General features: G+C 54.4%; 2 protein-coding genes across 2 annotated transcripts; one reads left to right on the top strand and one right to left on the bottom strand.

The window, feature by feature from the left end:
* Positions 1-8,170: 8,170 nt before the first annotated feature.
* On the bottom strand, positions 8,171-9,169 carry EsH8_III_000878 (mitochondrial 37S ribosomal protein uS9m; the record flags this gene model as incomplete). The annotated part of the gene is made up of 2 exons (XM_083262603.1): positions 8,171-8,262; positions 8,326-9,169. 2 exons carry the CDS (start codon positions 9,167-9,169, stop codon positions 8,171-8,173), a joined length of 936 nt encoding a protein of 311 aa, XP_083123090.1.
* A 382-nt stretch (positions 9,170-9,551) lies between these two features.
* On the top strand, positions 9,552-11,139 carry EsH8_III_000877 (uncharacterized protein; the record flags this gene model as incomplete). The annotated part of the gene is made up of 4 exons (XM_083262602.1): positions 9,552-9,581; positions 9,657-9,843; positions 10,051-10,099; positions 10,167-11,139. 4 exons carry the CDS (start codon positions 9,552-9,554, stop codon positions 11,137-11,139), a joined length of 1,239 nt encoding a protein of 412 aa, XP_083123089.1.
* Between the last annotated feature and the right edge of the window lie 318 nt (positions 11,140-11,457).

Here is an 11,457-nt window from a genome sequence, read left to right as displayed (position 1 = left end):
GGGGAGAGCAGACCAACGAGCCAGGTAGTACCAAAGCCCAGTCAGTCAGTGCCGGGACAGACGAGGCTAAAAAAGAAGACCGAACCCAGAGACAACGGGGAGCAACGAGTACTGGACGGACAGTTGTACCGTATACAGAGCAAAAAAAGAGTAATGAACCTAGCAAACGGTGCCGTAGTCGAGGAAGTATCCGTTCCGTGGAGTAAGGTAGGGCAGACTCAATCCAAGTGCGGCTAGATGGCCCCAAATGGAAACAAGCTGGTCCTCGTCCCGCGCCAAAGAGACCCAGATGTAATCTAACAGTGGCTGTACCGAGAAAAAGCCAAACCGACACAATGCCTGCCCACGAGTTCGTCTTCTCCAAGGGATTGCCCCAGGTTGGAGCGCGTGGCAGCCCGAGGGACTGCAACAAAAAAGTAAATGCGTCACTGGCACCAGCGATGTAGCGGCCGTAGCGGACGGGAGGGTTGGAGCTGAATGGAGCTACGAGACGGAGCTGGAAGACATGGACCTGGATCTGGAGTTGGAGATGGAGTTGGAGCAGACACCCGGCCGAACGAGGGACGTTTATGCAGCGATCTGCAAGGCAGTGTCTGGAGAGGGGGGGTTCCCTGGCTGGCAACCAGCTCTCTGGTAAAAGAGGCGTGGACAGAATGGATGAGATGCAGGCGATGGATGATTGCTGGGTGTGGACTGTCGACGTGGGTGTCAAAAGACTGCGTGTGAGTGGGCGATCGAGAGTGTCTCGCAGTGGAGGGTGGGCATGCGCTGGTGTTGGCGCTGGTGATGGATGGAAGCAGGATAGGCTGCTGACAAGGGGGGTGAAGAAAGAAGACTTGGGTGAGGTACCCGTATCTGGTGTATTCTCGAGGAGTCAGGGCGAGAGGAGTACACGTAGAAGGAGGAGGAGGAGGAGGAGGAGGAGGAGAGACCCGACTGGAATTGTCCAAGTCAGGCGGCCGCAGCGTCCAGCAACACGTAACAAGTGACCCGAGTGAGAAGAAGTCGACGTGTTTAGATTGGGATGTGAGGGTGTGAGTGTGTGCGCGAGAGAGACAGAACTAGAGGGTGGGAAAATATAGGAGCCTATGCAACAGAGCCAAAGCCAAGTGGCACACACCCCATAACCGGGGCTAGTTTGCGAGCACAGAGTCAGGTCTTGTCAGGTGCCCGGCGCTGGGTTCGCCTTGGGGAATCAAGAATGTAGAAGCGCTGAAAGCTTGAGGTTTTGGGATGGAATGGTATGGTATGGTATGAATCGGATGGTATGGGCTGGCTGTTTGGTTGCTGGTGCCTTGGGTACCGGGGCAGGTGTCTAAAGCGAGGTGAGATAGTCGAGGTATCTACGCAGGATTGGGTGTAAATGGAACTGCGGAAAAGGCATGGATGGAATGGAGCCTTGTTCACTTCATCTGCCGCGTTGAAGGTAAAAAAGGGCACCACGGCATGGCGAAAGAGTACTACCTACCATAAGGGACGGACGAGAGATGAGATGGGATGGATGAGATGGAAGCAGAGTACTTCTCGTACCCGGCCCGGCCTGGGAAAGATTGCAACGAGGGGGGGTGTGTGCTGAGTCGTCTTGTTGGTCCCCTTCCTCTCTTCCCACCCCCTTCCTTTGGTTTTCTCTCTTCTGTTTCGCGGCAGTAATAGGTTGGTTCGGAGCACGCCCGTACCTTGCCCTCTCTACTACGCCTCAGGAAGCAACGGAAAGCAAAGGTACCGCGCCAACCTCACCTCATCTCACCTCACCCTTCACTCAATGTCGGCTCACCTGCCTCGGCGTCCTCGACACGACTGAGCTTCGAATCCCAAGAGTGCTTGCTTGGCTTGACGATGCTGTCCTTTTCTGCATGTTCAATGACTGCTCGGCCCCCGGCATCTAGAAAGTCAAAGTGTTTGTTCACACTGCTACCCGTTTCGTTTCGATTTCCCTGCGCGAGGTTGGGCCTGAGCAGATGCAGTTATCAGCATGCCCAATTTCGTCTTCTCCCTTCCCAATCTCCCTCCATCTATGATTTGAGTTCCTCCGATCGGGGCCGCAGGCATTCGAAATGCGGATGGCAAGCTGAGAGAGTATGGGTGAATGGATGAATGGGGGGAGAAGGACGCAGGGCCCCTGTCCTACTCTACTTCCTCTTCTTCTTTTTTCTTTTCTTTTCTTCCCTCGGTGCGATGCCCAAATGACGAGCCCCCCCGGACGATGAGCTGGAGGGATCGTAAAAGTTAAAAAAGTCTGTGAGCACCCAGATGGCTGGATTTGGGGGCGTTGTTTATTACCGCTCTGAGACAAGCCCGGCCACCCTTGTCCGCGCCCTCCACCCTCCCCTGGCGTACCGGCCGGGGGGGCCACACACACTAGCAATTATTTATTTTTATTTGCTGCATTTCTTTTGTGAAGCAGTCGTGCCCTCCTCCTTTTCCCCCGGTACAGTGACTTCTGCACGTAGACCCTGATTGCAAGAGCAACTGGAGCACTGTAGCTTGGCTCCGACGGTCCATAGTCGCACTGTCGGTCTAGAGCTCGAGGCCCTAGAGGAAGGCCCTCAATGGCGAAGCGAGGTGGTGCACTGCCGATGCCGAATGACGTACATACACCATGGTCGACACCCACTTGGGTGTTTGGCGGAGCAACTAATTGATCGTCAGCTTCTGAGCGGAGGAAAAAGAGGAGAGCAATATGGGGGGAGAGCATGACAAAGCCGGCGACTCTCTCACACTTCGAACGCTCGAGACAGCGATGAACCATGCTTTCAATATCTCTCGTTGTACATAGTCTCTGATGTCGTTGACAGGAGATCTGGAACTTGGGCTCAGCAGTCATGCATATGAGGGGGCCGGTGGCCGTGTGCGAGGACACAACTTGACTCGATACTTGAGTCGTGTACCAATCATATCCTTACCCCTCGGCTCATCATGCCCTCCACATCGTCGAGCCAGTAGCCAAGCCTTCCAGCCACTGGACGTCGCGACTCCTGTTCCGCCTCACCCAATAGCAAACGTTGAACTCACCTTGGGCGACATATATACAGGCCCAAGTCAAGCCCGTTTGCTCAGGTTTCAGATTCGCCGACCTCGTTCAAAGCAGCAGCAGCAGCAGAAACGGAAGCCTGCGCTGGTGCGATTCAGTCACGGTTGACGGGAGATATTGATGTGCAATGAATCAACTTGAGTGGCAGCAGAGAATACGCAAAGAGATCAAACTCCCGAGTTGGAGAATGGCCCGAGTCCGCCCCCGGAAAATTTGAAAAACGTGGTAGTTGGTGGAGTCACGGCAAACGAGGCAGGATCAAGACTTGCAATGGTGCCGTTCGCTCCCACGAGTCTCTCTTTGGCTGGCGGGCCGAAACCAATGGAATGCAAGGAACGAGAATGACAGGCCGCCATTTGGAATATCGGAAAGGGGACCGTGAGAGTTGGCACACTGGGAGCTGACGCACCCCTTTACTGACGAGCCGGAATAAAATAGAATGGCATCAATAACCTGACCGGGCCAGGTTCGACAACTGATGAGACTCGATGATGCCCAATGGTTTGAAGTGGTCGAAAGCCTCACTTTACCACTGCCACCGCGTGCCAATTCCTCGGCAGTATCTGTGCGTCCTTTTTTTTTTCTTTCTTCCCCTTTCTTTAATATTTTATTTATTCTTCGAGTGACGGACGCCGAGGCCGCACCGGGCGTTGGTGCTTTGGTTCGAGAAAGGCGTTATGCAGAGCCTAAGCTCTTCAGTGTGCAATGTTGTGCATATGTTTGCTTGTTGCATTCCCCTCCTGCTGCATGGGATGGGAGATGGCTGCAGCGAGACAGAAGATTTGAAGCGAAGAGTACTGGGTACTGGTACCTCAATGGTTGCAGGTTTAGAGAGTGAACGCGTGTTGGCGTTGTTGAAAGATAGAACCATGAACCTTGTCCACATGTCGTCGCCGCCAGGGGGGTGATTGAGAGGCACTGGGAAGGAGTGGAGGGGAAGCAAGTGAGGTCAACGGAGCCGACGAAAGACCCCTGTCAGCGACCAGGGTCGAAAACCTGGGCTTGGTGGGTTCCTGAACGAGTGCCGGTGCCTTGCTTGAATGGTCCGGAGGGTACGGAACTCGGCGAGGTATCTGTACATTCCGGATCCCATGCAGAAAATGCTGCTCCAGCAGCTGCAGGGTCGACATCCCCCCCCTTCTTCTTTCTTGCTTTGGGCTCTTTGGAGGAGGAGCCCCATCAACACAGGGATCGTCCCTGAATGGGACATTTCGTACATGGAGGAGCAGGCCAACCAGGCTTGTGAATGGCTCCCACTGCTCTATTACAGAGGCCGAGAAGGTGGGGTTCGCCTGGTGGATGGATTGCGTTTCGTGACATGAATTGCTGTCGAGCTTCTCTGCAAAAGTTTCCGCTCTGCTAGGAACATACATTGTACACTACGCGACACTACAATGCTCTTGGGCCGAGTGTGCCTCATTTGCCGACAGCCTACCACGGTACGGATACGTAAGTGATGCAGATGAGCCCGTGCATGGTTAAAAGTCCTCTGTCATTTGAGATTGCATTAGCCGGAACGCTCCCCTGGATGAAAAAGCTACCTCACCGCACCTTCATTATCCACCCAGCTCCTCCTGCTAGAGTTCTGTGCCTTCTCTTGGCGAGGCATGATATGCGTGTGTGGTTGTAAGGGTGCTCTACCTCCAATCTTGATGGATCTACACTAATATGGTATACTCTGCAAAGTGTCTGGGCTCGCGGTACGGACGTAGGTTGACCCGGACGCATTCACGATGAATCCGGGCCACACGATACTGATACTGGCAGGGTAAATGTGCTCACAAATGCTGCGAGACACTGAATTATTGTGGATCCAAGCTTCATATCTCCGTTGAAAAGTTCCGCTGATACTCCTCCAGGTACCAATGGGGCCCACATTTGACAAGATTTCATCAGGACGACTCTGATCCAGCGTGGTGATATATGAGAAGAAGAATAGCTTCCCCGGCTACCCCCCCCCCCCCCCCCCCCCCTTCTCCCAAAGGGAGAAAAAAAAAGTACCATGCGGGAGAGTGAGAGACGAAGCTCGTGTTGCATTGGACGGAGAGTACTATAGGTACGTACTCTTAACATATGTCGTAATATACATAATTATTTCGGGCAAGTACCTACCTACCTGAGGCAGGGAGATATTCCTCCGTACCTTCAGGCCCGTATTTTTTTTATCGTGTGCATTGCATGTGAGAGAGAGCAGACGCAGATGTAGCAAGATATCCGTACCATCTATCCGTACCGCGTGCCGTGTACGTACTTTGCCCTTTTGAATTGATGCTCCCACGATAGGTCTAGTGGCCCCGAATTTTCAGCTCTCTGTTGAACGCTTACATAGTCCCATGCAGTAGTCCGCTATCCTTAAACACTCACCTCTTGCATTCCATGCGGAACTGGAGCGGAGTTTCTCTAACATCATCAATTTTCCCGTTGCCTTCAGCCTTGACATCCGAACACCCGTATACCGACCGACCTGGTCCATCTCCCATCGGACGGCAACCTCTCGCCGCTACAAAGTCATGGCTTTGCTTGTTTCGCACCACCATGGCAAACACACGTCGTAAGCTTTGAGGATGGTTACAGTGCAGAGTACCAATCACGCGTGCTTGTCCAAATACATGTCTTGGGCAACACGACCCAATTGCCCAACCAGACTGCCTGATTCAAAAGGCAATTGCCCACTCCACCCATTCCCTTCTTCCAGTCGGCTTGATTGCATACCTACCAACCCAATCCAGCCGAGCCGGACCTACGCAGTATACTAGTGTGGCCATCTCGAGACTCGAGGTGTGCCCGACCTTGACGTCCGGATGCATGGCACGACATAGGGCAGCCATAGCCTGCAGAAAGTCGGGCGCGCTAAGGATGTCCAGGACGGCGCTTATGCCATCTGCGTCTGCCACGGTGACGTGAATTAAAACCCCTAGTTTCCACGCCTTACCTAAGGCGCCTTGGAAGAACTCCACGATACACACCGGCACCTGCTTTCCAGCCGACTTCGATCTTCCAAATCCCCGACTCGAAAACCGAGGCTTGCCGAGGGACCGCCGTGCTGGTCGACTCAATTGAAGGCCCGAGCTAGCGGAGATGGCCGGTCACGCTTGTGAACCTGACCGCCAACGGTCGAGCTAAAGGCGCGCCCAATCGCCATTTCCGCCTCGGTCATTTACCACGTTCACCCTACACTTACACCCCAATGCAACCACTATTTTGAACTGACGGGCGGTGTCACCCTCGACTGGTAGTGTGGTGTGCTGCTTTCTTCCCTTCTCATCCTTATCCTGCCCTTCGGCAAGGTCCAGCCCCGTTACCGCAGCCGTTGGATGTTGTTGGACGTTGTTGGGCGATCTCAGCCTCACACAAGGCGACCACCGTCGATCATCTCAACCGACACCTGGTTCATCCCCGCAGCTTGCCACGATATTCCCCCTCGCCAGACAAAGTCTGCTCAAAGAGATCCTTCCCAAAGACTCAGTCCGAATCTCTCATCCACTCACGCGAATGGCCTAAAAATGTTGTAACGCCAAACCCTGCCAGATGTGTGGCCTCGTTCTCGTATCACCTCATGTATTTCCGATCATCTTGCTCACCAAACCATTCATCCCGTCATCTCAAGCCGCCATCATCCCCAGCCCGACACTGCTACCACCATCCACCCCCCGTTCGCCATGTGGTTGGTTTCCAAATTCAACCACATTTTGTCCCTTCATCCCTCCATTGCTGTACACCGCCCCTGCTCGCCCTGATACTCATTGCAAATCCCCACAACGACTAATGAGACATATGGCGGGTATTGCTTGATCATCGTCACCGTCATGCCTGATGCGGCGAAATCAGCCGACTCGTGCTGGCCATCATCTCTCTGACTCCGTTTCCGAGTGAACCGCCGACGGGACTGAAAAGCCGTCCACCAAAAACGGTCGCAAGGGGTGAAACCAGCTTCACGAACCTTCGATTCGCCCATTCCATGCTTCTAGAAACCTTCGGCGGTCGGGGACGGTGCAAGTGTCTGTGCCCTCGCTGTCGTCTCCTTTTAGGGGTTACCTTGTGTGGGAAATTGAAACATGGCCCTCGCCAGAAGCATTTCTGCAACGCTGGCTATTTGGAGAGGGGCGGGGAGGGGGGGCGTCATCGTTAGCCTTGACCCCAGAGATGTCGACGCGCTTGCCCACGGACCGTTTTAATATTGTTCGAATCTTCAATTTGCCCGCAACTGTGCACAGGTGCCAACCGGTGCCGCCGCCTTTTGATTCTGGCCTGACAATGACACACGAGGGCTACCTTAACAGCCTAGTTTCAATGCGCGCCGGAATCCATTCACGGCCGCCCCGTCGCCAGTTGCAAGTGGCCGCTGCACGCACTAGTTAAATGAACCTCATCAGCCTGAAGACATCACTGTTGCCCATCAATGGTGACGCTAGAGCATGCGTTGAGGACAGTTGCAGAGAGACGTGCTGCGGAAATATCGAGCTGTAAACCGCGAATCCGCCTCACTATGTTTCAAAGCTTGGGAATCATCAAATGGATCTCGAGTTGATCCTTGGGCATTCAAACCGCCCCAATCGTCCTCGTGGCTATGCCTCTCGTCGCCCGGCCACAACCAGAGATTTGAACTATTGGGTGAGTCGGGGACACCACGTTGCTTCTCCGCCAACTACATGGGCCGGGTTTCAAGGGTCTGGACATTTGCCGTGCTCGGCGCTGACCCCTGCCGTCTCCTGTCACGCGTCCGGGACAGTAAGCCGTTCAACATCATACTTATCTTGAAGTGGTTCTATGGCTGTCTAGTTGATATGATATTATTAAGAAGCGCCGGCGATGCCGACTGTGGCCTCTCCAAGCCTTGTCAAATCGGCCAAGTCTTCCGTAAGCATCGACAAGCAGGCTGGATCGGCAGGAACAGGGCTAGCCGTCTTGGTCGGTCCTGTCTTGTTTTCGGTCTCGCGTAGATGGGCTCATGCATCACCAGGAAGTTGTTGGTTGCGCGGGAGACCTTCCAACGTCTGGCCGCAAGGCAAACATACATCATAGGCTGGCATTGTAAGAGCTGCCTCTGTTCTATGAATACACAAGGGTGGTGGTACAACAGTAAGGTGGTATGAATGGCCGATGCCGCCATAACCAATGCCGCGCACGGCAAGGGTTGTTCTATCTCTTGACCCAGGCAGGCATCTTTCTGGCCTTGACGTGGCCATGCTTCTTTCTCTCCACATTCCTTGGGTCGCGCGTGATGCAGCCAGCTGGGGATCAGAGCATGTTAGCAAAGGATTCGATAGCACGCCCGGAATTGGAGCTTCACTCACCCTTTCTCAATATCGGCTTCAAGGCTGGCTCGTGTACCATAATGGCCTTGGCAACCGCTAACGTGAGGGCTTCGGCCTGCCCGGTGACTCCGCCACCTTCAACGAGTGCCCATACGTTGTACTTATCTGTTCTTCCCGTGCTCCGAAGAGCCCAGATGGCGCTTTCACGGTCATGGATCCTGCCAAATGCCTCGTTCAGGGGTTTGCCGTTGACCAGCACCTCTCCGGTGCCTTCCACAACCCATGCGCGCGCGTTCGACGTCTTTCTCCGGCCGACGCCCAAGGCGCGTCCAAATTTGTCGAGAGGGGCGACCTTTGGCACGTTCTTGTATGCGTCGATGTCGCGCTTGAACTCCTGCAGAGCCTCCCTGACTTCTCCGGGCATCAATTTGGGGTAGATCTGATGTAACCGCTTGACCATGGCCAAGACTTGGCTGTAAGGCATGGCCTTGACTGGTTCACCAGTGGTTTGTCGGTATCCCTTCAGGTTCTTCCATACTTGTCGCGGGACAAGCTCGGGCGGCGCTGTCGGGAGGTGCTGGTATCGCTGCAAAAGAGTGGATAGCTTGATGTGGGCGTCGTTGAACCGAGGCTCTCTGGAGAAGTACGACGGCGAGACGGGAAGTGGACGGACGTTCTTGACGCCAGAGAAGGGTTGCTCGGGAGGCAGAGTGAGGCTCGTGTCGGCATTGGATTCGGTCTGTTGAGCTTTAGACTGGCTCGTCGAGATGCTCTTGGTGCCGACTTGGAAGCTCGGTCGTTGCCATTGCGGCCTCAGAAGCTGGCCTTTTGCCAGTTGGCGCAGGCAGAGGGTCTGCTGCAAGCCGTGGCGTAGGTTGGACATTGTGTGGGACCTCGATCAACGCCCTCGTCGATGCGGTGGCCGTCGCGATGTCGTGAACAGTATGCAGCCTCAAGACCCAGCTAGAAATTCCTGTCTAACGCCCAGGGACGGACGCGGCAAAACATCGGACGACATATCACGTGACTCACCAGCCACAGTTGTGCTTGGACCCTCCTCTGTCGCAACATGCGTGAGGCGTTTTACCCCTCCCATTGCCCAAGCGACAGCTGTGTCGGAGGGGTGGCGGGGCACTGGCGCTCGAATTAAAAAAAATTGTCACCTTCAACTGGCGGGGGAACTGAACTTTTCCTTCTCTCTCGTCCATCTCCTCAACACACTTTTGATACCCCCTTCCATCACTCAGTCGCACAACTGAATCAAGATGGCGTTCGGCAAGCTCTTCACCTACCCGGTAAGCAAACGCAATTATTGTCCTTCATTTTCCCTGGTTTCTAGGTTCCTCGGCTGACCATGGTCGACTCTTCAGGCCAACCCCCGCACCACGGCCATCCGCGCCGTCGCGAAGGCCAACAACGTTGACCTCGAGTTCATCGAGGCTGACACCACCAACCCTTCCGCTGAGCACCTCCAGGCCAACAAGCTTGGCAAGGTCCCCGCCTTCCTCGGCGAGGATGGCTACCCTCTCTCTGAGTGCATCGCCATCGCCATCTACAGTATGTTATGAGTCACTTGCGCCTGACAAAAGCCCTCGCACACACACACACACACACCGCCCTCGATATGATGATCAAGCTTTTTTTTCATACAGTTATCCCTGTCTGAATTTCCTTGTTGATATAGTCTAAATTTCTGATCCTGCCATTGAATCGTCCATGATGTTTGAAAACGTTGGGTAGCATTAAGCTAACGAGACCCCTCAGTCACCTCCCAGAACGAGAAGACCACCCTTCTCGGTAAGACCAAGCAGGAGTAAGTGCACCATAATCGCCATCACACCCACTTTGAGCACCACGTGGCTAACATGATTTTTCTTCAGCTACGCTTCCATCCTGAAGTGGCTGTCTTACTTCAACTCCGAGGTCCTCCCCCCCATGGGTGCCTGGTACCGCCCTCTCCTGGGCAAGGACCCCTACAACAAGAAGGCCGTCGAGGACGCCTCCAAGGTTGCCCTCAAGGCCGTCAAGGTTGTCGAGGAGCACCTCGTTAACAACACCTACCTCGTTGGCGAGCGCATCACCCTCGCTGACCTCTTCGCCGCTGGCATCATTGCCCGTGGCTTCGAGTTCTTCTTCGACAAGCAGTGGCGCCAGGAGAACCCCAGCGTCACCCGCTGGTACGATACCATCATCAACCAGGACATCTGGACCGCCGTCGTCGAGAAGCAGGAGTACCTCGAGACTCCCAAGCTCACCAACGTCGCCCCCAAGAAGCCTGAGCAGCCCAAGAAGGAGGCCGCCCCCAAGGCTGCCAAGCCCGCTGCTGCCCCCGCTGCTGCTGCTGAGGATGCCCCCGCCCCCAAGCCCAAGCACCCTCTCGCTGAGCTTCCCCGCGCCACCTTCGACCTCGAGGAGTGGAAGCGCCAATACTCCAACATCAAGAACCACGATGAGGCCATGAAGTGGTTCTGGGACAACGCCAACTTCGAGGAGTTCTCCCTCTGGAAGGTCAAGTACAAGTACAACGACGAGCTTACCCTGACTTTCATGTCCAACAACCTGATCGGTGGCTTCAACAACCGTCTTGAGGCTTCCCGCAAGTACCTCTTCGGATGCTCTGCCGTCTACGGCGAGAACAACGACTCCGTCATCGAGGGTGCTTTCGTCATCCGCGGCCAGGACTACAAGCCTGCCTTCGACGTCGCTCCCGACTACGAGAGCTACGACTTCGTCAAGCTCGACGCCTCCAAGCCTGAGGACCGCCAGTTCGTCTCCGACTCTTGGGGATGGGAGAAGCCCATTACCCACAACGGCAAGGAGTACGCTGTTGCCGACGGCAAGGTCTTCAAATAAGCGAATTGCTTTCTTAGGGAGTGATCCAACATTTATGGCTTATGGCAGAGATGAAACGAGTTTACGATTAGGCAAGGGGGTGTGTAGACGATGTTATGGACCCGAGAAGAATTATCTTGCACGTAATGCCAGAGGCTGTGTGCCAAGTTACTGAAACGAGGCAAATAGATGCAGGATGTTCCTGAACAAACAAACCACAATTTTTACATTCCACATCGTGAATTGCCCTGATTAATGACCGACCAACTGTAATTGCTTTTGTGAGCTTACGTCAAGGGGTATCTCGATGCTACCAAGTATATCTATGTTCCCATGCTG

The sequence above is a fragment of the Colletotrichum jinshuiense genome, chromosome 3 (genome assembly GCF_051148585.1).
Source record: "Colletotrichum jinshuiense chromosome 3, complete sequence".
Classification (NCBI taxonomy): Eukaryota; Fungi; Ascomycota; class Sordariomycetes; order Glomerellales; family Glomerellaceae; genus Colletotrichum; species Colletotrichum jinshuiense.
This window is presented reverse-complemented; position numbering and strand designations above follow the sequence as displayed.